The sequence below is a fragment of the Styela clava genome, chromosome 2 (genome assembly GCF_964204865.1).
Source record: "Styela clava chromosome 2, kaStyClav1.hap1.2, whole genome shotgun sequence".
Lineage (NCBI taxonomy): Eukaryota > Metazoa > Chordata > Ascidiacea > Stolidobranchia > Styelidae > Styela > Styela clava.
In genome coordinates this window covers 11,441,842-11,469,088 of record NC_135251.1, presented here as the reverse complement: position 1 = coordinate 11,469,088, position 27,247 = coordinate 11,441,842, and the positions used below count along the sequence as shown (strand labels likewise).

General features: G+C 31.7%; 1 protein-coding gene across 1 annotated transcript in view; it reads left to right on the top strand.

Moving 5' to 3' along the window:
* The first annotated feature begins 247 nt into the window (after positions 1-247).
* LOC120336011 (uncharacterized) overlaps positions 248-27,247 on the top strand; it is a 30,368-nt gene continuing 3,368 nt past the window's right edge. Inside the window, exons 1-40 of the mRNA XM_078119163.1 lie at positions 248-363; positions 894-1,041; positions 1,439-1,516; positions 3,441-3,565; positions 4,652-4,820; positions 5,038-5,136; positions 5,726-5,859; positions 6,325-6,444; positions 7,375-7,680; positions 8,731-8,841; positions 9,102-9,491; positions 11,356-11,469; positions 11,936-12,226; positions 12,377-12,667; positions 12,878-13,204; positions 13,761-13,943; positions 15,173-15,266; positions 15,502-15,662; positions 16,120-16,222; positions 16,722-16,851; positions 17,120-17,296; positions 17,414-17,624; positions 17,706-17,808; positions 18,113-18,247; positions 18,558-18,740; positions 19,369-19,469; positions 19,722-19,800; positions 20,044-20,105; positions 20,478-20,611; positions 20,837-20,933; positions 21,143-21,210; positions 21,658-21,792; positions 22,057-22,188; positions 22,612-22,745; positions 23,201-23,336; positions 23,981-24,075; positions 24,330-24,457; positions 24,860-24,936; positions 25,188-25,322; positions 26,980-27,111. Coding sequence (XP_077975289.1) covers positions 297-363; positions 894-1,041; positions 1,439-1,516; positions 3,441-3,565; positions 4,652-4,820; positions 5,038-5,136; positions 5,726-5,859; positions 6,325-6,444; positions 7,375-7,680; positions 8,731-8,841; positions 9,102-9,491; positions 11,356-11,469; positions 11,936-12,226; positions 12,377-12,667; positions 12,878-13,204; positions 13,761-13,943; positions 15,173-15,266; positions 15,502-15,662; positions 16,120-16,222; positions 16,722-16,851; positions 17,120-17,296; positions 17,414-17,624; positions 17,706-17,808; positions 18,113-18,247; positions 18,558-18,740; positions 19,369-19,469; positions 19,722-19,800; positions 20,044-20,105; positions 20,478-20,611; positions 20,837-20,933; positions 21,143-21,210; positions 21,658-21,792; positions 22,057-22,188; positions 22,612-22,745; positions 23,201-23,336; positions 23,981-24,075; positions 24,330-24,457; positions 24,860-24,936; positions 25,188-25,322; positions 26,980-27,111 — 5,895 coding nt within the window. The 5' untranslated portion in view covers positions 248-296. The remainder of the gene's footprint in view (positions 364-893; positions 1,042-1,438; positions 1,517-3,440; positions 3,566-4,651; positions 4,821-5,037; positions 5,137-5,725; positions 5,860-6,324; positions 6,445-7,374; positions 7,681-8,730; positions 8,842-9,101; positions 9,492-11,355; positions 11,470-11,935; positions 12,227-12,376; positions 12,668-12,877; positions 13,205-13,760; positions 13,944-15,172; positions 15,267-15,501; positions 15,663-16,119; positions 16,223-16,721; positions 16,852-17,119; positions 17,297-17,413; positions 17,625-17,705; positions 17,809-18,112; positions 18,248-18,557; positions 18,741-19,368; positions 19,470-19,721; positions 19,801-20,043; positions 20,106-20,477; positions 20,612-20,836; positions 20,934-21,142; positions 21,211-21,657; positions 21,793-22,056; positions 22,189-22,611; positions 22,746-23,200; positions 23,337-23,980; positions 24,076-24,329; positions 24,458-24,859; positions 24,937-25,187; positions 25,323-26,979; positions 27,112-27,247) is intronic.

The following is a 27,247-nucleotide window of genomic DNA, read 5'->3' as shown; positions in this document are numbered from 1 at the left end:
GTATAAATTTGATTGTATTTCTCATCGCTAAAGACATTCATATACATACAAGATTTGGCATGTATACTTTTTAAATTCATGTAATCTTTTTAAGGTAGTAGAAAACCGTTAAAATAATTTACGAATGTTACGCAAGCGCAACATTGAATTAAAATTGTTCAAGGCAAAGGTGAGAACAAAATCGGCGATAATATATATATTTATAATATATATATATATATATATATAATATGTTTTGTTATATGGCAGCATAACGAATTTAAATATGAGTAAATAACTATAGCAACAGATTTAATATGAAATGTTTTGGTTTCATCGTCTTCTTTTTTCTGGATATTGTCGTCCAAGGGCAAGATCCAAGCGGTATGTAAAATGCATTTTATTCATTTAAAATATTCACCTAATTCATCCTATCTATCGCATGATTGACTTTGCTACTGTTGGTAAAATGAAATGTTAACTTGCAATCTTATATGTAACGAGTATTGATGTTAAACAACTGCGCCTTTTTAGAGAAGTTTAAAACTTGGCTTCGTCTTACAACCTCCTTTCTTGGTACTAATTTCAAAATTTACTACGCTGAGGAAGTAATATTTAGATCAATAAGATTCGACAAAAAATTTTCGAATGGAGTCTAGTGCTGTGATAATGGATTTTCTAAGCGAGCTTGGATTTCATAAAAGGGCAAATCATAAATATTTGTTTATTTTTACGTAATAGGTAAAATAAGCAGTTAAATTCAGCTAAACTTCCAAATGTTTATAGCAATGGCTAAAATTGAACGTTTTTTTGTATGATAAAATAAGCAATTATAAAATGTGTTTTTTCCTGTGATAAATATTAAATACAATAGTTGCCTCCATTTAAGTGAAATTGATCTTGTTATTGTTCAGGTACATCAAATTTTCGAAACTACAGATTAGAAGTATTTCAAGATGGAAAGGGCTATGATGATGCAAAGGCTGTGTGTGTAGGAAGAAATGCATGGCTTGTTGAGATAAAAGATGAAGAAACGCAGGCTGCAGTGAGACAGTTAACAACGTATGCATATTCCAATAAGTATTTTTATTTGCAAAAGATAGTTTGATAATTTGATACGCAGTGTGAAATTCCAAAACATCAACTAAATATCATGACTCCTGTTGCATGGATATTCAAAAATACATAAGCGCAAGACTTCAATATACGAATCTCTGCAGAAGTTTGGAGTTTTATATATTGGTTTTGGACATTCTAGTACAAGCCCTTCCAATTGTAAAAACAAAACTGATATTGATTATTTCTTTCAGACAATATCATTTATGAACTTCATAATGATATATTATTGAGTTATACGTGCTTATTAAATTCAGCTGTTGATACTTTTCTGATATTCTAATAAAAACTACATTACTTGGGAGATAGACAGATAAAATCGTTACAAAAAAATTCTTTTCAGACAAAATATTTGGATCGGCTTGCATTATGACAGTGGATGGAAATGGAACAACATGGGTTTATTGAAATATACAAATTGGTGGGTAATTTGAATCAATTTTTTTTTTCTTTCAATATGTTTGCACGTGCCGCAGAAACTTTTTCTTAAAATAATATTTTAAATGAGATTTTAAACGCCATCTGTACAATGTGATATTTTGAAAAATAATAAACGATAAACGAACTTTATACCTTATACATGTGCAATATGTTCTAAATCTATCTTAATGTTGTGATAATTATATTTTGTGACTTAACTTTTTCTGTGTCATAAAACAGTTCTTGTAGAATAAGGGTCTCCATCACGGGGCCCGCGGGCATTTTTTTTTTCTGTCCGCGCCATGATTGAGAATTTTCCACAAAAAACTGAAATAGTACGATGTCAACTATGAATAAGTTTTAACGTGTTATTTTACATCAAGAGCCGGTCCGACAAACTGTAAACAGTGAAAATATTTTTTCCTGTTATTCCACTTTACCAAGTTCATATTTTATTCTATGGACGTTTCGCGACCCTTGACCCCTGAAAGACTTTCTCTATAACTCATCATAACAAAATTTTCAACACTGATTTTGAGAGTGTTTTAGAAAGTTGGCGCTTACAGACTGGCTCAAATGTTCAAAACTATCGTTTTTATTCAAGCGTTATTTACGACTTACGTCATTCTTAACTTATGGCTGGTTTGCAATTGTTATGGAAATAAACAAAGAAGCTCGAGAAGCATTCCTTGTAATAATTGAATTGTAAATTTAATAATTTCATTTCGCATTTTGATTACGATAAAATAAACGAATTTTGGTCAGATCATTGAAGTGTGCAGTCATGCATGATTAATTCTGCCTATACGTATGCGCAATGGAAGCAAAATTAGATTACTATAAACTTGGTATAGAGTAGTGAACCTATACGCAATGTCCAGGAAGAGAAAAATGTTCGGAAGAGCTCAGAATATCCTAAGAGAAGTGGGAGGATCTGTATTTTGTGTGCAATTCTAAAAACAAGATTCAGTGTCTGTGATCTTACATCACATATGTTGTATATGTAAGTTAACAAATCCGCACACGACTAACGGACGGGCATGCGGTCCTAAGACTACCGAATCAACGCAAAATAAGGCCAAACATCGAGTCTCTCACCACTACAAAACAGTGCCAAATATCAAGCACAAGTAAATGAATATGTTTCATGACTCATTTGGTGTGAGATTCAACAAATACATTCAGATTTCTTTTGTTATTTTTTATGTATATCAATTTTGTAACTAATTTGTTGGTTTGTGACCCGCGTCGTCAATAAAGTTCAAAAAGTGGATCATGACATATTTTAAGTTGGAGACCCCCTGTTGTAGACTGCACTATGGCGCTAAATTTTACTAACTGCGTTAAATTTTTTGTAAATTATGCGTTTGGTGCAATTTTAAAAATGTTGGGCGCTTTCAAGTTATACAGTATCTCTGAACTATTTCCTAAATGTCGTTGCGGATCCCAACTGTAACTTGAACTGTGAAATTTTAGGAAAATTTTTAAATAGTATCAAAATTGATTTTATGTGTCTCCCTTAAGTAATTATTCTTAATTCTTAATATAAAGCACTGTTGAATAATGAATCTCAATTTTGAAACGAGTGACCCACGATTGAAATTTTATTCGGAAAGTGGAAATTAGTACTTTCAAAATTATTTTTCTCTTCGATAATAAGCTATGTTTTTTGTATTGGCATTTTACCGAAGAATTCTCGTATATTGGTTTTCTTGAATATCATAATACCACAGACATATCATTTTTCATTAATATATATTTTTTTAAATTAGTGATGAGGAAGCAGTGAAAACATTGAAATATTTATTTTTGAAATTCCAAACTGCATTCATCAAGCAAAAAAAGCTTGTGTGCAAGTGATAAGATGAGAATTTCCTTGAGCAGAAATGAACACTTTGTCAATTTTTTCGATATTACTCCGTCAGGGCCACCGATAATCCCCGGACTGTTCGCAGCACAAATAATAACTACTGTGGAGCATCCAAAACTTTAGATGGAAAATGGCATAATCTTGACTGCAAAGTCGGGTTGCAGTATGTTTGTCAATCAGGTGAGTTAAATTTATCAGTCATTTCGGCACTGCCGAAGTATGTGCACCAAGATGACGCACAACCTGAACCCTAACCTGATACACATACTATGTTCAGGTTGTACGCCATCTTGGTGCACATATTTCTGGAGGTCCGTCATTTTATATATTACGCGAGTTCTTTGTTGATCAACAATGTCCATTTAAACACTGTTTAACGCAGAATACACATGCATAAATCAATACGGAAATTAATTTGAATATTGAAATAAAGAAAGGGTTCTAGTAAAATACGACGCAGGAAAGTTCGCCGTATAAAATCTCCCCGCAGGAAATTTATTCGCATAGGAAAAATCGCCGCATGAAAAATCGCCGCAAGAGCATTTTGCTGTAAAACAAGTATTTGTGATAAAAACAGGTTTTGAAGTACTTTTTTTATTCATAAAAGATTAGGTATTTAAAAGCATACCCTAACTCCAACCCTATAAACCTAACTGTTTTTATCAGAAATACTTGTATTACAGCAAAATGCTCTTGCGGCATTTTTTTTTGCGCGAATTTTCCGGACACGATTGGAAATATATATAATTTGCGTTGAACGTTCTTTTTCATATTTTTACACTAAACTTGTACATAGAATTTTGAAAGTGAACTTCCTTTGTCATATTATCGAAAACTGATATGCGTACATCACATTGTTGAGTAACTTAAATCATATATTTAAATATATAAGTATATATATATATATATACATATATATATAGGACTAAATCTATTACACGCGAACATCAGTTTACTTTAATGGTTATCATTGTTCACGATAATAAAGAAGATTTCCAGGTCATTTTTTCATATATTTTTGAGCGAAACAAAATCTTATTGTGTTTTGTGGATTATAATAGACTTTTGTTTTTAAAAAAATTAAGACCATCTGCTACAACGTTGAAAAAAATTAAGTGAATGAATCTATAAAAACGTACACAACAATATAAAAAAGTGGGTGCATAGTCAAAGCACACAATTTTCTAATACATTCAGATTTTTTTGTTTACAAAATTATCTATGACGAGAATTGCTTTTTAGTCCAAAATTGATATTCATTTACAGATTTGACCTGGGTTCTCCACAGTACCAGTGCTTTGGCTTTCACAATAATTAGCGATCCGAAGAAATCATTTGCTGATGCTACATCAGCTTGCACTGCAATTGAAAAAAGCTTAGTTTCCATTACACCTAATGCATTAGATTCATTCTTGACGACAAAACTATCTCAGAAGTAAGTATTGTTTTAGGGGTAATTATTATTAGTTATCGAACTCACTTCATTCTGACAATGTAAAAACGTGGTTAAAGTCATCGAAAATGCCATTCAACAACAATAACAAAATATTTCTGAGGTTTGCTTTATAGTTCAGCATACAGTCTACAAAGTAATAATGCGCGAATTGACAATCGCTATCTTAGTAGAGTGTGAGTGTATGCTTAATTTTCAGTGGTACCATGAATTACTGGACAAGTGGAAGTGATTCAGAGACAGAAGACATTTGGAAATGGGGAGATGGAACAACTTTTAGTAAAACTGATCCAAATTGGTGATATATGTATATATATTTATTATAATATATTTATATTATTAAACTTCAAAACATTTGCTTCTATTGTCTGCTACTTTTGCTTAACCGGTCGAGCGGTAAGCTGAAATTATTTTCATTAAAGTATTACCTCGGCTATAAATGTCAAAAGCGTCCTACAATATATCACAATTCGTCGAGAATTCTGATCACAAGCATTGCGCGCAGTTACAAGGCGTTCCTCGTAACATTGGATTTTGAGTGTCACCTGTTTACTGTATAATTTATAATGACCAGCTGAACACATTGATGTCGTCAAATATATTTGGTTTATTCTCCCCATGAATGTGCATGTTCAGCTCAAAGTGTACCTCGTATTTTATAAAATATAAATTATATATAGATAATATCAATATCTCTGTATTTTATCATTTCGAAAAAATTATTGCATCAGGATTTGCGCTTTTTTAAAACAAATTGTCACAGAATAGCCCTATTGTAAACCGAAGTTTCATTAGGAATAACCCTCATTCAACTTCGATGTCATATAAATTAGACCTTGGAATAAATAGAGTAAAAGTTATTAAAATTTTTCATTATGCGAGTCTAGGAAGAAGTGGATATTTGAGAGAGATGAGCCAAATGGGGAAACAAATGAAAACTGTTTGATAAAATATGCCAATGCAAAATATAAATGGGTTGATATGAGTTGTACAGCAAAAGCTGGTTATATCTGTCAGAAGGGTGAGTATTCAATTGTAGTGCCCAAATTGAAGTCAATTTGAATAATCCACAGTTTTATTAAACATATTCAAAATGTTAAGCAAATTATCACAATTCTATACTGCCGATACAAAAATTGAATTTTATTTTGATCTCATACATCCAACTAAATGAAATAGTGGAATGAAAAACCGCTATTAAAATTAAACATAAACCTCCCATTTATTTATGTAATATAGTTGCATTTGTTAATTGTCAATAATTTGATAGTTATATTTTCGGGACAGCTGAATATATTTCATAGAATATACAATTTATATTTCCATATGAATTTTTACGACTCCCTACTAAATATTCAAGCATTGAATATTTACAATCCTGCGATCTTGTATAAGTAAAGGTGAACATTGTGAATGCAAAAAGTATGCGTTATTTGGTGAAGGATGAATTATTACTCATATATTTCATTTTTATATTCTTTCTCAGACGTGAAATCTGGTAACTGTGGTAGTGATGTGTGCTTAAAAAATGGAAGCTGCAAGATTAAGAATTCACGGTATACATGCACATGTAATGCGGGTTATTTCGGAACAAAATGCGAAAAAGGCAAGATTAATGTGAATAAATGAATTTTCGTTTTATCCTAATATCATATCAACAATTCGTTTAGGGCAATATTTCAACTATAAGATTCCTCAGATACTTTAAGATATTTTTTCTTGTTTTCTCTTTTCCTCTGATTTTTTGAAGCTCAACTTTTCGAGAAAGCGAAATCATGTATTACTTATAAAAACTAAATTATAGCATTTTACAGCAGTATTAAGAACATGATATTTTGAGATAATCAGTCTCACCACGTGTACAATAACTTCGATTAGTTTCACATAAATATAAAAAACTCGAAAAATAAGTGATCATATCTCAAATTTATGAACGCAACAGTTGTACATTTTCAACGGTAAGCCATTAGGCACCGAGTTTGCAGAAAACAAGGCGCGAAGTTAAATTCGGAGTAAAATATTGGATTCAATAAATAGGAAATAATATGAAAAACTGTTAGCGACTTGTTCGGGTTGAAATCGATTTCTCTTATAATTTAAGATAAATGGACGTTTCTATAATTTGAGCGCAAAATGAACAAGAAATGATGCCTAAAATCTTCATAATTGATTTGTAATCCTGAACTTAAAAATGAAATATTTTTTTACGAAGCAAGTATAATAACGTCACGACTGCAAACATCATTTGCGGATTACTTCGTGGTTGACTTCCCTCCATTCAAAAGTCATTCGTTTTGCCTAGCAAAGCACCAAACCGACCGCAACTACACGTGATAAATCTTACAGATGATCTAGCTCTAGCTATTGCTATTCCACGATCAAATCATAACCCTGTTTAGATATTCCAATTAAACATTTAAACTGATTTTGCAATAAATAACGCAATAATTTCATGCATGAGTGATATATCTTCAGCGGTACAAAATAAATTTATGTCTATGACCAGCATTACTAAATTTTTTAATGTGTTGTTTAGATGTTATAACAATCTCTGCAACTCCTACAAAAAGAAGTGTGAAAAGAGGAGAAAGCACCGATGTTCAACTCAACATTGAATCTTATGATGGAAACGTTAATATTAATATCAGAAACCAGAATGACTTAAAAATTAAAACTGTTTTCACTAACGATATCAGTAGCAGCAATCCTTCAACAACGTTGACAATCAACATTGGTCCCATAGAAGTTCCAACGACAACTATTTCGTACAAGTTTGAAGCTGGTCCTCAGGGAAACAATCCGTCTTACTCAAGAGTTGTTACTTTGGAGTTGACAGTAACCGGTAAGATACTTTATAAATAAAGTGGATAAACGTATACATTGCAACATTAATGACAAATAGTACAGGTCTTTTGTTGATAGTATGCCTTTAAAATAGAGTAATCAATATAATTGCAATCAAATCTACGACAAATACAGGAAGTTAAAAGTTTTTAATTTTTCCTCCTTTCATATTATAAATTAATACCTCCATATTACGATAAGTAATGTTACGCGTTCAAATTCTCTTCATTTTATAGAAAAACAGATTTATATTTCTTGTCCCAATTCCTCTCCGAACCCGGCATCCTTTAGAAAATAGCCGAGGTGACCGATGTGTTTTGTCGCAATTTATTTTATGAAATTGAAGTTGCCGTTTCCACAACCCCGCATCTGTAGCAATAAGTATCGAAATCAACTGAAAAGTCTTATTTCAGCGTGAGCACGTCATGTTGACATTGTTTCTTATAATAAAACCAATTAGTAGCCTGTTACTGAGTTGAAACAAAAGTCAAAAGGCTCGCGCTTTTCTCATTTCCAATCAGGTAGTATAATACATGAATCAAAATATAAAAATGTTCGAAAGGAGAAGTTTCTTGCATTTTGTTTTATTCATAAATTGTCACTTTCCGTTATTCACAAGTATATTACATATATATATATACAAGGTGTTCAAAAAGTTTTGCCCAATTTTATATTAATAACAATTGCAAACTTAATTTTATTGTATGATAAATGAGAACTACCACATCCAACATACATAACATCCAATTCAATACAGATTGACTATGAATATTTTTACAATTCAAAAAAATCATTTGATTATAAAGACTTTATGATCGGGAGACACTGTTGGACACCCTGAATATATACTTATATTTTATTTTAGTATTTTTTTTATGGTGATCTAAAATGAAAATCAACTATTCTTGTGATAGCTTATATGTCAATCAATTGTTGTAACCATTTATGCGCCTATTTCTAGATGCCTGCATGTTTCTATTTCTTCATTGAAAAACAATGAATGACTGTGCCATTGTCATTAATTATAATTATACAAATTTATTTTTAGATGCCTGCGATTCATTACCTTGTAAAAATGGGGCCACCTGTCAATATTCCACTGCAGAGCCATATTACAATTGTACTTGTCGCCCGGAATACAATGAAACTACGTGTGAAGGTAAGAAAAAGGGGTATTATATATAAATATATATTTACCCAAAGCTTACCAAATCAAAGGGTTGGGAATGATATGAAGATTCGGGCATAAATCTGCAGAATTTTGTACATACAATCCCAAAATTTGTGCATTTTTTATAGCTATTTTGGCTTGATGATAACTATTTTAGACCCTGGTTTACACTGAATTGTCATAACCTATTGTATCATTTTTTAAACAATAAAATTTAAGTTTTCTAATTTTAGACTTTTTAATCACAGAATTAAAGTATACGTTAATTGGAAACTGCAAATATCATGTCAACTATTACATGAGAAAAACATTTGGTCAATCAAATGCAACTTGCAATAGTCTTGGAGGAGCAGTCGCCATGATGAAAACAGACGCAATACAAGATTCTGTTGAAAGTCAAGTAATAGATCAATATGGTGAAGGAGGAACAATTGCATTTTGGATTGGAGCTTATAAACCAAATACCAATTGGTTATGGGTTGATGGTACGCCCATTACTAACGGGAAGTTTGCGTGGACTGCAACAAGAAAAGGAAATGGGTCTTTGTTTATGAGTTCTTATGAGACAACGAGGAACAATATGAAATGGATTAATGATGATGGATCAAGAATTCAGGGATATGTTTGCGAGGTTTCGAGTAAGTTTTAGTCTACTATTGTCAGGGCTTTATTTTTTAATTAATGTTTATTTTTAACACCCCCGTCCTCCAAAAATATTTTGTATACTTATTCTTAAGATTCTTCTTTACTTTTAAACCGCGTTCTTGTTTTGTATTATATTTATCTACAAGATAAACTCGACATAAATTTTAATATTATAAAAGAATGAATACTTGTATATTAGCGTAATGTACGAACGTTATGCACAGTATGGCGTTTTGCGGCGTTGCAATAAATTCAGTGTTGGTATATGATTGCTCGGTGGATAGCAAATTTTTGAATCTGTCGCTAAGACATGTTTTCATTCATCGCAATTCTTAATCTTTTCTAAGCGAAAGTGTCAAATTCATATATAGACTTCCTTTAATTTAGGGGTGTTACTTTGGAGAGAGGTCTACGTGAGATCTACCACCCAGTAGCACTTTAGCGTGACGTACACTGCTGTATAATACCTTACGCGATAGACTTTATGTTGCACCTGGGTAGGCTGCATATTGCGGTAGACTTCACGCTAAAGTAGCACATATCCAAGTCCTTACTAACAAATATATAGGAAAATTTGTCAATATAAAATTTATGCTGTCACTAAATCAATATTTGGATTAGAAGCATTGTGGAATTGTTTATTATGAGTGCGCGTGATGTGTGACGATTTTTGATTTGCAAAAGTTGAAATGTTGCAAACAATAACCCGTATATTGATGCATTAACGTCGCTTACTTTATTTTGTTTACTTTCATACCATGTGTTTCTACACGCATACCAAATCACAAAATTCGAAACTCTGCTCATAAAGTAAATTTTTGGGTATTCCCGTAGTGTGTAAACCAAGATGGCGGACACCGGAACGTAGTAACAGGTTAGGCCACAATTTCATGTACAAATACTACGGGAGTCACTTGATTAGCCCCCGAATTCGTAATAGAACTAAAAGAAGGAAAATTGGAATAAAATCATGGCCCGACCATAACCTGGTACTACGTTCCGGTGTCCGCCACATACTACGGGAGCGCCAATTTTTTTCTGTGAAATTTCCAGGCTTGTCCATGGGAGATATTTTTCTGTCCCATTCCAATCCCATAGCAATTATGCCTGTCCCATCCCATTGCTTTTTATAGCTAACAAGAGAGATATGCTCAAATATATGGACACGAAGTCCATAACGGAATGTTTTATCATCATTTCCCCGAAAATAATACGATTTTCGTGTCCCATGAGAAATACAAATGTGTGCTGTCCCACCTCATCCCATGGGACGTTTCGCATGGAAATCTCATTCCCATGGAACAGCCTGGAAATTTCCTACTTTCGGGAAGAATCTTACCCTCTTGCGTGAATATAAAAATGAATTGAACTGTGAATCGACAGTTGGATTTTAAATAGTTTTCGGAGTTTGTTTATTTTTGATCTAGATGCGTACTCTGCGCAAAGCTTTGACTTATTTAGTGTTACAATAATTTCAACATTGAGTTGCCGGCCCTCAAGTATAGTTTACTTTCTCGCGTTACCCGTTCGCCTACGTCGAAAGAATGAGATTCGCTGTTCAGTACCAACTCACACACATTTTTACACATAGATGTCTACCTTCGATTCTCTCTCTACTCCTGCTCATGGCATTTACTTGAAGTAACTTGTTTTTACCTTCGTCGTCATTTTTGATTGCGAGTCGATCGGCAACATGGCTGGAGCATTTATCATATTTTTACGAACATTTATATTATCGTAAATATGCAGCACTATTATTGATCTTTAGTGAAAATGAAAGCTGAAACACTACGTTGTGATAATGCAAAAAACCTATAGTTTGTTCAATATAGCTATTAAAATATCTATCATTTTTAGCCGTTGACTTGTGCTCTCCATCTCCGTGTCTTCATTGGGGAACCTGCTCAAGTATTGGGTGTCAAAGAAGTTGTGAATGTTTGATTGGTTTTACAGGAAATAATTGTGAGACAAGTAAGTTTGGTAAAATCAGTTTGAAACATCCATATCTCTCAAGTCATAAATGTAATGTAGTTTTTTTTTCTTCAATTTATTTACAAGGCTTTATGTGCATAATTCTGAAAATAAATTTCGTTATTTCTCAATTCTTTGTATCGTATTAGTTGTTATAAACATTTCATTTTCAACATCTTTTTTTCGTTTTTTAAGAAAATAAAATTAATATAGTTTGTAGTTTTGGTAAACAAATTACATAAATCCATCAAATATAATATGGTAATTCACAAGAATAGTTTTAAATTACCTGCTAAACGATATTTTCGTAAGATAATCTCGTTTACCTAGGTGTTTTCTATTTGATTGTATAGTTTACTTTTACTAGCGTGAAATTTTAGAAAATTGCATGATGCGTTGTATTTCCTCTAGAAATAAAATCTTTCACTTTTCTGCAAATTATGAACAACACAAAATTGAATTGCAGCTCCAATTTCAATCTTCTCTACAAAACAAAATTACACGGCGAATATCGGGGAATCTATCACGGTAACGCTGAATATTCAAAGCCATCAAGGCCCAGTGAGAATACGAGCCTTCAGAAATTCAAATTTCAACAATGTGATTTCTACCAAACGAAATGTAGCTTCAAATGTTGAAATACAGCTTGGGCCTTTTACGGATCCTAGCACAAAAACCATATATACTTTCCGCGCGGACCCTGAGTCCAACCTTGATGCCTATTTCATATCAACATTGATAACTGTCGTTATTGAAGGTATGTTCAAAATAAATTTTAAAATACAAGTAATTGTGTAATCTTCATATAATGAAAATGAATGAACGCCATATTTTATTCTTTAATTGCAAGATTTCAATCTTTAACTTCGGAAATAATATAATAGTATTTTTTTAAATTTAAATTCAGCTGGGGCTGCAATAAGTCAGCTACAACCAACAGATATCACCATTGGAACAAGCCCATATTCTATCAGATGTTACGCAACCGGCGTGCCATCACCCACTATTCGTTGGTACAAAGATTCAACACTTATCACCACAAGTTCTTCATCCAATGTATATCAGCGGATAGATAAAACCTATGTTGAATTCAATGCCCAGAATGCAAATATTTCCGATGCCGGAATCTATACTTGCATTGCAACTAATACGATACAAGGAATTGAAAAGTCGGCAAATTCTACAGCAGTCGTTAGAGGTGAGAAGTTTTCGCCATTTCTTTACAAATTTTTAATATATAAACTTATTACTTTATACAAAGCATTTTTATAAGCATTTTAAAATTGCTTGTAAACCTCAATGAATCGAAGAAACCAAAGAATTTCATTTATTATATATATATATATAATTACTACTCAAAACAATGTTTACAAAAAAAATTTTCAAGTAATTTTTTTAATGTTTTCAGCAAAAGTGACCCTCGTCAACTCATCAATAACAATGCCCAACAGCAACTCGGAATCTCTCCAACTAATGTGCTCGTTTGAAGGGTTTCCGACACCTAAAATAGAATGGAAATTCAAAACAAAGGGAAGTTATCGAAAGATTTTATCAAATCTTTCTGGATCAGTGTTCAGATATCAGAATTATGCTGAACCTGCAAATCACCCGATCAGAAACTCGAGTCAATTATATATTTCATTATCTGAATATTTGGGGACAATTGAAGTTGTCTGCTCTGCATGGAACGAATTTGAAAACTCGTCAAATGAAAAGACTTTTCAAATGAACCAAAGTATGTAAACAAAAAATATGATATCTTGATATGTTTGCTTTAGTACATTAGGCCGAAATTCTATATAAATTTTCAAACAGACGTTGAGGCTTGCTTTTCTCATTCATCATCTCCTTGTTTTATTATATTATAATGGCCTATTATTTATATGATAGTGAAAGTAGTAGGAAGTCCAAATTTTATTCATTAGAGAATATAGCAAAAATTTATCATCACACCCATTCATAGAAATGTTTTCTATAATGTAACATTGAAGACGTTGCGGTGCATTGTCTAGTTTTATTTTTATAGAATTGAAAAATAATCGGGTAGTCTATATTTTATCCAAATGGCCATTACCAAATATCCATATTACTAGCATGAATATTATTAAAGAGTAATTTTTCGAATGTACAGAGTGTCCATAAAGTCCTTTCAAACTTTTTAATTTGTCATGAATTCAGTTCTCAACATATCTCAACCAGGTTTGTTGTATCTATTTTATTCAGTAATTGTTTAAGTATTTTGCTTCATTTCAAAATTTTTAAGACTTCATTGACACCCTGTATATTTTCAGATGTTGTGACATCTACTGGAAAGTTGTATAAATTATTCGGAAAGGTAGAAAATGATAAAAGAAATATGTCTGGCGCTGAACATTTTTGTTATTCTGCTGGGAGTCGTTTGGCTAAAATATCCAACAGCGAAACTCAAGCATCACTGAAATCGATGATTATTCATACCGGGTTTTCAAAAAACGGTAAACATTAATACACATAAATATTCCGATAAAATATTAATAATTTTTGTTAGAAGATGTATTTTTTCGGCATGATATAACACTAATATTAACTAGAGCTGCGTGCAGCTTTAACAGGCTTCCCGCGTAAAAAAACTGAAGACGCGTTTTGCTCACTGGAGCGTGAAAGCGTGGTCAGTCATGCATAAAATTTGCAATTTATGATGGGGGACCTATTATCTGCATGTGATGTAAATTTCAAGTCTCTAAGTAGTGTCGTTCTCGAGAAGAAGATGAAAATGTAAAATCCTATATTGCTCACTGGAGCGTATCGCCGAGGTCACTCATGCGTATCCTTGACATATCGTATCCGGAACATGTCCATTAATCATTGTTATGAATTTCAACCCAATAGCATGTATCAATTTCGAGAAATCGCAAAAAAACTGAAGACGCGTTTTGCTCACTGGAGCGTGAAAGCGTGGTCAGTCATGCATAAAATTTGCAATTTATGATGGGGAACTTATTATCTGCATGTGATGTAAATTTCAAGTCTCAAAGTAGTGTCGTTCTCGAGAAGAAGATGAAAATGTAAAATCCTATATTGCTCACTGGAGCGTATCGCCGAGGTCACTCATGCGTATCCTTGACATATCGTATCCGGAACATGTCCATTAATCATTGTTATGAATTTCAACCCAATAGCATGTATCAATTTTGAGAAATCGCAAAAAAACTGAAGACGCGTTTTGCTCACTGGAGCGTGAAAGCGTGGTCAGTCATGCATAAAATTTGCATTTTATTGCTAGCTGAGAACTTCTGCACATTTGAGGTGAATTTCAAGTTTGTAGTACCAATATGAAAAAAAAATAATAAAAATAAATAATAATAAATAAATAATAATAATAATAAATAAATAATAATAATAAATAAATAATAATAATAATAAAACGTAGGAATACATTAGGTTCCCTGCTGACAAGCAGTGGGAAGCCTAACAAGAAGGCTCTGCTCAAATATATGGACGTAATAATAATCAAGTAATAAACGTAATAGCCTTCTAACGGAGGATACAATCTTTTACCACTGAAAAATAAAAAGTATTTGGTTCAGTAATTAAAAAGAAAAGCGACGCTTAACGATAGGAAGGAAAATTCTAACAACGAGGCAAACAACAACAACTACAACCTATTAAAGACGGTCCGTATTTGCTAACACAAGTCTGATTTCATTCTTTTTCTGACCAACAGTATATATAGGTGCAGAAAGGACAATTGAGGAGAATAGCAAAATATGGAGATGGCATGATAACACATTGTTTTACAACGAGACCAAGCATGGAACGTAAGTAAGAGTTGAACTTTCTCCTTTCATCGAAAAGTTTGTATGGCGTCATACAAAACACGAAATAAAGAGAGACAAAGATATACAAAGTGTCCATAAACTTACCATTAACTTTTAGGTAAGTTGTCTGGTAAAAATGAAAAAGTAGTTATTAAACAAACCAGTAGTTAGTTATTAATTGATGAGTAGGTCACATGGCAATTTTGGTCTTCATTGAAAAATTCTGAATGTTTAGGTGGATGCAGAACGAAAGCTTTGTAGATGGAAATTATGTTGCTTGGCATGAAGGAAGGCCCTATTATGATGTATCTTGTCTAGTTTTGCGATCGGATTATCAGTGGGAATGGGCTGATGCATATTGCATATCAATTAATGGCTTCATTTGTGAAAGTGAAAGTAAGATACAAAAAAAAATGATTTCTACAGTATTTGAATTCATGTCACCAATTCATGTTAAATCTAGATATTTGTGTAATATTATCGTTGTTTTAATCAGTTTAAAGATCATATCATCTTTTTTATGCATACCACTTATTCAGGTATGTATGACATATTAAATCACGAAATTCAACCTTCTCCAATGTGTATATTGTCAAAAATTTAATTTTAGCAAAACTCGCTTTGATTCAAATTTAATCTACTACGCTTTCGTAGAAAATCGTAGAGCATTGACAAAACAAGCAAATCAGCTCCTCTACGACAAATTGTTTCACATAACTTCTTATGATAACTGCTCTCGAACCACGAACGCATCACCTCCAAATTTAAAAAAATGGCTGTATTGATTTTTCATTGGAAGACTTGATAATAAACCAACTAATATTTTGATAATCACTTCATCCTTTGTTTGCAGTTCCTGAAATTACAAAAAATTTCAGCGCAAATGTAGACGAATGCAGCTCAAATATCACAATCAGTTGGTTTACCTCATCAGGAGCAGTTGGAATTTTACACAGGTTTTTGTATTTGACTATAAAATAAATTTAGTTTCATAAATTTATTGTCTCAATGTTATTTCATATGTCAAATATTAATAAAGAGATAGTTTTGACATAGAAAAAAAAATCTATTGTTCTGTCTAACCAGAAAACATGTTGATGGTACAAATAATAACAATGATAACAATAACACATATTACAGTCTTTGGTGGATGCTGACTGGAGGGTAATGATCCGATCATATACGGTCATCTGAGTCAGCTACCACCCAATGCAAATACATGAATAATAAATTGAGAAGAATTCGGTTCCATTAAACTCTCATTATATAAAAAAAAAATTATATCCATGATATACAAAAACAATCTGATTAAAAAGAAGATGAGTTTTGGGCTACATTTTGTTTAAACAGGATAGTGGAATTATTTAAAGAAATTTTCAAATTTCAACTTTTTTTAAAAGTAAATACCGAGTACTGAAACTCATCGAAATTAACTTTTGTTTTGATGTTACACAGAATTGACGTTATAAAAGAAGATTCAAATAAAACTTTGCAAAACTGGCAAACGGATGTTGTTCCTTCCCATCAAAGTTTGATGTCAGTGAGATTAACAAATTTAAATTATTCTACAACGTATCTTATCCGAGTGAGTATTCAAAGAATTAACGTTTTTATTTATAATTATCCAAGTTGATCTGCCAAAGAATAGCATGATATGTGTGACTGAAAATATCTTCAAGGAATTTCACTTTTATTTCCTTCATAGTTTAACAAAGATTAGACTAGAATATTAGCTTAACATGCTCAAGTCCAGATGGTGGAAAATTGAAAACCAAAATGTTTGATTGACAACTCGCATATGTAATCGAATTGCGGAATCAATTTGTTAATATAAATTCAATATTGGAATTAAGGTTACTGTGTGTCCAGAAGAGTGCAAATACTCTTTCACTTCGACAATGAAAGTAAGAACACATGCAACAATTCCTGAAAAGATAGAAGAAGCAAACGTAATTAAGGAAAAAGAAAATAAAACATGTTCAATTTCATGGAAAATGAAAACAGTAGACAAGGGGATCATTAATTTTAAGGTAATAAATTGATTATAAGTTTTAACATATGATGTAACAGGTAAATTAATTTACAAGATCTTTGATACATTGCGACTTATTACTCTTGTTTGAAGAAAATATTTTATTACTTTTAAGATAATTGCACATTCCACACTAGTCTATGCAGCTTCGGACTTCTATTCCAAACAAATGTACCAGACAGTTTACAACGCAACAACTCAATCCACAAAATTGGACGTCGAATACTCTTTCAATAGAAACTATTCATTCACTATTCAAGCAGTAACTTGTGCTGGTGTAGGCCCACCGTTAAATATTATTGGCAATTGCATAACAGAAAGAGGAAGTGAGTATATATATCAGGAAGTAATTTAAAATGCGTCTATCTTGATATGTTAAACACAATAAATGATCTTGTTATATTCAGTACCAGACAAAATTCAAAAATCAGTTGTGTCAGACCAACCAAACAACGACGGAACTTACAATGTTGAGATCAATTTCCCAGAAGAACAAAATGGACCTATCAGGTTAGTTGAGAACATCAAGTTTACACTAATGATTTTTATTTGCGAAACTCCTTATACTGTAATATTGCTTTCTAACTAAAAGTATAAAACTAAACACACAATTGATGTTAATTTTAGCATTTTTCCTTTTCAAATATTTCGAACTGTTTCTGTTTTATTTATTCTGATACAATTTAAGATAAAATTCTTCTGTGCATCAATGAAGTTGAAATTTTTTTTATTTTTTGGTAATTTGCCACTCAATTGATACTTTCACAAATCATAACATAAATTTTCAATAAATTTAAGGTTTGCTATCTTTTAGTTGTTTGTTTGTCATTGTTGTGTATGAAGCCAACAATTCAAGTTTAAGGCAAATTGAAAATCTCGAAGAATTGAAAGTTCTCATGAGAAATTCAGTCGAAGCAAATCAGCCATATATTGCCATTGCTATTTCAAGGTGAGCCATATGTACAGTTTTTTTAGTTGAGTATATTCAAGTGAACCAAATACTATATTATTTCAATTAAAATCTAAAAAAACGCATTTTTTATATTGTTTTAAACGTTGATTTAAAATTGACATTTCATTTATCTTTCGAAATATTAAACTGACATATAAGCTAATGCCATGAACATCCGGTTCCACGCGTATTCAATTACTGGTTGTGTTGCCAATACAATCTATAGTATAATATTGTTGCTTAACCTCTGAGTACATTGAGTCACATAATAAAAAAAATTGAAAGTAATTTTTATTTAAAAATAAAGGAATAAAATAAATGAAGAAATTGGAAACACTATCAAAATATCGCGACGTTTGGGAGATGAATCATTAACTTCCTGCAACATAAATCTCGCCTCCAATAAAACAAGAAACAAGAGAGCTGTGTCAACATCTGATGATGATGTGACAGGTCAAAACCTCAAGCTAAACAATGATGCCGAATACAGGTATTGATGACCTATCAACGTGACGTGAACTGTACGATCGCTCAATTATGAACCTTATTTAAAGAAATAAATGACAGATAAGAATTGCTTGCATATCAATCGTTTTAACACGTCTTTCGAAGTGTGGTAGATATTTGCCAAATTACAGATATTTTGAAAATAAATGCAGCATCATAATCTTCGAATGCAACTAAAATTATAATATTTGTCATGTGCGAAAAGAGAGATTTGTTTATTGCCGTGACTCTAGTTGAGGACTACGGAACAGAAGGTGGCGTGGAATCATAATTAGGGATAAGGTTATTTTGCTATTCGTATACAATTGTAGTATACCTGTTGTCTTTCATTACCGTAATCATCAAGACCTATCTTCATATTATATATCTCATTTAAACTGTTTTACAAGATATATATAATATCAAAATGATTGGTAATTTTAAATGCGGAACTCAAGTCTAGATAAATGCCACATTTGAAGTTAAAAAAAAACGATTGAGAAGCCTTCCTTTAATAACGTTGTTTGTAATATTAATACAGTCTATATCTGAAAGTAAATATGTGAACTATGATAATGTGTTGCCTTTTTTCGTGGATTTTAATATATGCAAATGCAAAAAATCTGTTTCAGCTACTACACAGTGTCGGCAACACCGGGAGAAGATGATGTTTTGTTGAAAGCCAGTGAAATTTCACAATTCACCACTAAGTCCAAAGAACCCGTGTCTACAAGTGAGATGACGTAACAGTAATTTTAAACTCAAAATTTAAATATACAATTACTAAAGTTTTATACATAATTCAGTTTTTGCTTTCACTAAGTATACTTTAATGGTATAAACGTTTGTATTTATCGGGTGCTTTTGTAATCAGAAGATGACAATATAGAACTGGAATTGTTTTGAAATTAAATTAATAATTCATTACTTTTCGCTATAGATACATTTTGCCAAAATATTCAGTATTGAATATAATATTTTACAGCAAATCCATTATACATCGTCTTACCTCTGGTTGTTCTGGCTGTGTTGGGTATTTTTGTCGTCATTATGGTTATTCGAAGGTATGTAAACATTTTCTTATTTTTCCAACCATAATTCATTTGCTCAATAAGAATGAATGTCGTTTTTGCAAAAAATAGCATCGTATAATTACGTTCGTCGGCTAGGAACAAACTTTTATTAAAGTTAATTATCAAGTTGAAAATTCAATATTAGGAAAATCAAAACTACAACCAATTAAGACTAGTTTTTTTTTTGAATAAAACTCGAATGATTCATTATTTAATATGTAAATGTTCTTTTAGGCGACGTGGGGGTGAGAAGAAAACGCCCAGTTTGAGCATGCAGGTGCTACATGACGAGGAAGGTAAGTTCATGGGTTTATGCCTGGTCCGGGTGGTCGTATTCGAATTCGAACCCTGAAAAATATTTAGTTCGAATAGAACTACAGTTAAAAAAATATTGGCATCGAGAAAGTAATATGAGATTTTTGTCGTCCTCTTTATATTCGTCCACCGGACATTTACGCCTAAAATATACCATTAATTTCCTGGTTAATTTTCTGTGTTTTGTTCGTTTTCTAAAAGTAAAAGCAGCGATAGTGTATTTAGAAAACTATTTGGTAGTTATTTAGATTAGCAAAAACAATGTACGAAAAAACACGATGTGCAAATCCAACAATGGATTTTTCAGATATACGTACTCACTTACGTTCATGTTTTTTTTAATTTTTGCTTAGAGCACGTTTACGCTAATTTATCAATGAATAAACACGAACCAAGGTCAGAAACAGAAATTCAACTTGATCAATTGTTGGAAAATTATAACATGATGATATCTTCAGACAGAGCAAAATTCAGGGAAGAGTTTGAGGTAATTTTTGATTATTGATCAATGATATTTTTATATTAGCCTTTCGTTAGAACCTATCATGAATATACAATGTATCATTACAATCTTTCATCAAATTCAAAATTTTTGCTTGTAATATCACGGTGAAAAATAGTGAAATCTGTGTTGTTTGGAAATGTTTGAATTACAACATCATTTATGGATGTTTGATATACTTAATTATAAACTTGTTTATATAACTTACAGGATTTAAAAGAGAATGCAAAGCGTCTTGATTACCCAACTGAAATTGGAGCAGCTGTTTCACTAAAAAAGAAAAACCGATACAAGAATATTTTACCATGTGAGTTTCTTTACTTACCATTTTAGTTTCCTAGTCATGATACGATATTGTCATTTTCATCGTGTAAGCTATGTTAATTAATACCACATATATTTATTCATGTCATCTCATACTTTATATTTTTGAGTCCTTTACTTGTCAGCAAAATTTTATTTCTTCTCTTATAAAATCCTTTTGCCTGTGTAAAAATCAGTAAAATTATTTTGCAGGTGATAACTCTCGAGTAATTCTGAGTGGTGAGGGAGACAGCAGTTACATCAATGCTTGCTACCTCCATGTAAGTTCTCAAGATTTTTTTCTCCGAGAAACCTAAACGCAGCTCGGCCGCGTATACATATATATTGATTTTTTAAAAACACTAATTTTATTCAATACATTGGATATTTTTATATATGTTGGATATGAATATTTTTGTTGCTCAAGTATCGCATTAACTATTCGTTGTTACTTTTTATAAACATTTGGTGAAATCAACTTTGCAATAAATTGGTTAAATGATAAAAATAAGTTTATTTGATTTACCCTTGACAGAATAATCTTATTTTATTTTTATAAGAAGTTTTTATAGTTTTTCGCCTCCAACACGACTCCAGCACCAGCAGTCGATGCTAGATAGGGGGCTGCTATTTTTCGTTTTTGTACTTTTTAGTGATGTAGTGGATACCAATAATTGTTCTAAATGATACCAATGTTGCCATCATAACAATAAATTATGTTTAAATAGGGCTTTAGCAAACCGAAGAAATACATTGCTACACAAGGTCCTCTACCAAGTACGATGGATGATTTTTGGAGAATGATTGCAGAACGGAAAGTTACTTGTATTGTTATGCTGACAAAATGCATAGAAAATGGAAAAGTATTTTATTTTGTACTATATATATGTATATATTTCAATATGACTTTCGTCAATAACGCAAATATCTTAATTGTGTAAAGTGTAAACTTTTAATATAAGTTTTATCAGCAAAAAACGAAGTTTAATGACCATTGAAAAGAATGATGGGATAGGGCATTCTGGAATTGATAAAAATGTCTATGCTGGAGGTAAACCTCGATATCATACAAACCGTTAAAATACAATCCGCCTATAAGACATTTAATTTTGATATAAAATGTACAGAAAAAGTGCGAAAAATATTGGCCAGATCAAGGAATGGCCAATAAGTACGGAGAAGTTGAAGTTGAAAATTTGGAAGAAGTTACCTATGGGGGATTTAAAGTTCGTAAACTAAAAGTTATATCAAATACACAGGTAATAATTGTATGTGAGTTTTCCGTTGATATCACTATATTTGTTTGGTCTATCTACATTGCGATTTTCACCATCTTCCAATCCTTATGATCAAGTCGCTTACTTCATTTACTTTTTATCAAGTACTTTACATGTACATGTTGAAAATATAGCAAGTTGACAGGTGATAATTTTTTGTGAATATTACAATTGCCCACTCGTTTGGAATTATGTATAGTCATATTGGCCTGTATCGTTTTCCTCTTATTGATTTATTTTATTGACTACTTTTGTCCCTAAATTGTTGTTATGTATATATACACAAACATAACTTTCTTCCTAAATTATTTATTATTCATTTAGGAAATTATTATCATAAAAATTACTTTGCTCTTAAGTAAGGTTTGTTATTCTGCTATATAATAGAATGTTTGACTGTTTCAGAAAATAACAACACACATGTTTCATTTTGTGAATTGGCCTGACCATGGAGCACCAGTCACTACCAGCAATCTAATTAGATTCCACAATACCGTATCAACCCATAAAACGACTGCTCCAATTGTTGTGCACTGCAGGTGCGGTACTAAATGAATTACTTTATATGTCTTTGCGCTGTTATTTTACTATTCAAATTTAAATTCTGCTCAATCAAACAGATATATTTATGAGCATATAAACAAACATGAACATAACAATTATTTCGCTAGAATTTAAATTGCTCTTGCATATGTGACATATTGATCGGTAGAACGAGACAAAACATATAACTTTATGCTAAATGCTTCTTTATATGAGCTAGAGCTAAAAATGTTTTCGAAACCTAAATTTGTTAGATGGTTTTTGGCTTAGCGCAGACAAAATATACTGTAGTCAAAAGAAACAACAAACTTTCATCTGCTTTTTACACATATACTTAATGTGGTCTAATTAAATGAAATTAAGTATCGTTTAATATTTATATTTCAATTAATTGTCTTTGCTTATAAAAACTGATCGTAACTATGCAATCAATCTTTTATATTAATTTTAGTGCTGGAGCAGGAAGAACGGGTGCTTTCATTGCCTTCGATATGTTACTAGAAGAATCTAGAGCTCTAAGATCAGTTGATGTTTACAATTGTGTTTTAAAAATGAGAGAGCAAAGGGTGGATATGGTTCAGAGCTGCGTAAGAATTCACTTTTTACTTATTTTTACCAGGATAGATTTAGGTCAAGCATTTAGACATGACTTTGACTTGAGCGTTATTTTTTTTTTGAGGTATGGTATGATTTTTTGACAACAATTCTACAGACGATGATGAACTAACTAAGTGTTCAAACGACTATAGGGGAGGAAGAGAACGATGCAAAAATATATAGTCAGAAACGCCAAAACGACGGATAGTCTAACTTACCTTTTACAGTATCTTACCTAGTCTATAAACTTCATGACTTTTGCGTGGAGAAAGAAGTCGCAGAACCGCTAGATATAAATTATATTACTTTTGAAGAGGTCATCACTCAAAATCTCGAAGTGAAAATCACATATAGCCCACTAAAAAGCTTGAAGTAACTAAAAGTAATATCCTTTTATGGAAAAATACTATCTTAACCACTGAAAATTTCTAGGCTATTGGTCCAGTGAGTATTGAGAAAAGCGTAACATTAATGAGAAAATAATGGCAAAGCGATCCATATATATACACCTCTTCTCCAAAAATTGTCAACTGTTTCATAACCATAAACGTTGAATACAACATAGAAATGAGTATCACATTTTAATTTAACCCACAAGTCTTATAGTGTTAGTTATCATTAATTTTGTTTTAAGGACCAATACATTCTCGTGCACAAACTTCTCTTGGAACATTATATGTACGGTGATACTGATATGGGTCCAGATGAAGTGGCTCAATATTTAGAAGGGTAAGACTGAAAATGTAGTTGTGCTATAATGTTGTGTTTAACTTGGGAGTAATAGAACAATATTATGTCATAAAATATTTTTTCTCATATTTAAAAACAATAAACAATCATTAATATCTTCTTGTAATATCACGAATTTACATCAAACTCATCCAATTTCTTAAAAACGTATTTTAAACTTTGTGGAAAGAGATCATTGTATTTTTACAAAATTATCCATTTATTTTCATAGATTTGCATTAATTTATTTACAGCGACCAGAAAGGTGTCAAACTTCGTAAACAGTTTGACAACTTGGGAAAGGTTGGACCAATAAATCAAACTAAGCATGGGAATACGGGGGATTACAGAGCAATGAATAGAAATCCAGATGTAATGCCATGTTAGTAAGCTGTAAAATACTTATTTACTTCAACGTTATATTAGCTAATTACAAACACGTGATGGTATCTCTGATATGATTATATTATGCACATATTAATTATTGTTACTCCAGAAGTATGTGAACTAAGATGGCGGACACCGGAATACAGTATGTGTACTAGGTTAGGGTTGGGCAATAACTTTATTCCAATTTTCCTTATTTTAGCTATATTACGAATTCGGGACTAGCCGAGTGACTCCCGTAGTATTCGTACCTTAAAATATGGCCTAATCCATCGTACACATCGTACACATACTATGTTCCGATGTCCCCCATATTGGTTCACATACTTCGGGAGTACCTAAATAATTGGGTTGATTAAAAAGAGCTATCATGAATAACAGTTTCTTGTGCTTACAGACATTAAGAACAAGGTTGTGATTGTGAGGGGAAGTGATGAAACTGAAACGCCTTATATTAATGCATCAAAGCTTGAAGTGAGTAAAAATTTCACCTACTGTTCTTCAAGATAAACATAGCCAAAACGAAAGATAAACAAAGACAAAAAAGTTGTTATCTGTCGAATGATTTGTCGAATGTTATCTACACAAATGATGAAATGATGAACAAGTTGAACAAAATTTCACTTGTAAATATTTGAATGAAAATCTGAAAATTTATTTTCTGTGGAATAACAAACTGAGTTATGTTAATTAACTGAATATTTTGCAATATATATTCCATTTAGTCATACGGCGATATCACAAAATTAATCGCTGCTCAAGGTCCAATGGAGTCCACCACTGAGTTTTTCTGGAGAGCAGTAATTGACAACAATGTCAACACTATTGTGATGTTAACCCTTAATGAAGAAGGCAATAAGGTATTTGTAACATCGTTTCAAAATATCCGAAGGTATGATGAACTGTCATTAAATCTTTTCAATGTTTCGCAATAATATTATTTTATCAATAATTGACTTTGAATTGGACACGGAAGATGTGTAACTGTACACACGATACTTCCACACATTTCCTCATGGCGTTGATATGAATATAATACAATACGAAACAGACATTGAGTTAAGAAAATTTGAACGTAAGGTTAGATGCTAAATAATAAAATGACAGACGACGAAGTTGAAATATAAACTATATAATCGTGGCAAAATATAAAAAAAACTTTGTAATGCTTCGAAGTAGTATAAAATCGTTTACATTAAATTATAGATATACGTTAGAAACACTAGTAGCTTTCACGGTCCGGCACAACTCAGACTGTGTTTAAGATTAAGTTTAATAAACATAGGACGCATCTTAAATACGATAAAGTTTTATACTGACAATGATGAATTCAAAGAGTCTGAAAAAATGGGATCTTGAAATAGTTTACGATGTTTTGGTCATCTACAGGATTATATGAATACTGAAATCTAGTCCTACTAGGTAACTAGGATATTTCTCCATTCTATAGAATAGCGAACTATCCTCACACAAGATGGAATTATTGAAAAATATACCATTTGTCTTTTTAACCAATTGATTGATGATTTGTATTGGTACAATATATATATTTTACACATACATAGTTGAATGAAATTTGAATCATTATAATTTATAATAGTTTTCTTCGTTTTACTAAAATAGGAAAAAATTTGAAGTCTAAATCATTAAAAAATGTATGGAAAATAAATTATACCCAATAAAATATTATGTGCGTGCAAAAGTCTTATTTTAAAGCAATTCTAATTATTATACACAAATACCTGAGCCTGATAACCCCGTGTTTTTTCCATCGAAAATTGAAATTATTTCCTGCACAATTGGGAATATCATAATTCTACTGAGAGGAATTGAAGGCAATTGTAGGATTCAAATGTTCTGTTATGTTTGAAATACAACATTAGTGCTGGCGTGACCATTCACTTGAATTGGACTGGTTTAACCATTTACTTGTGTATAATAACAAACACCTACTTTTCATCTTTCGCTGATAGCTATGTTTACATTAGTTTCATTCAAGGCCCAAATAAAAGTTATTAAGCAACAACATAGATTTTTCGGTGGTGGTTGCTACCTTGAAATGGGAAACAGTATTTTCTTTTTAAGGCAGGCAGCTTTGAATAGTCAAAACTACAATAATATATCCAGAAATCGTTAATGGTTGATAAAGGTTTTTAATAAGTAGAAAATCAATGGATTAAGAATTGTAATAATATTGATCTTATTTGTATCACTAATAACATGTTCCCTAATTTCAGAAATATGATGTCACTCCGCAAGCTATATTAAAGTAACACACTAAATCTAACACATATCTTTCAAAACGACAAATATAGCACTTTTTGCCAACTGCGACCGCCTTACGTACGAAACAAAAAACAAGAAGTATCACAACATTCCAAGAACAGACAAGAACCCCATGCCATGCAAACCCTACGAGTACCACCACCGGGCTGTATGGCATAAACAGTATAAATTAAATATATTGAGTTATTAAATATCTTCAATATTTTTAAGACGTTATAATTTTATTTCTAGGAGCAATGTTATCCTTATTGGGAAGATCATAAAATGCTTTCAAGAAGCTTGAATATTTCCGTAAAATCTACGAACACAGAAGGACAAATTATTAGAAGAGAAATCCAAGTTTCTAAAGACGAAGCAGTAAAGGTAAAATTATATTTTAATTTTGGTTTATTCCACGTAATGTTTTTTGAACGATCCATTGACTGGCCATGGAGAGAATATTCAGAAAGCGATTTTTGACATTCTAATATTAGTGGATGCTGTTTATAATCTAGTATTT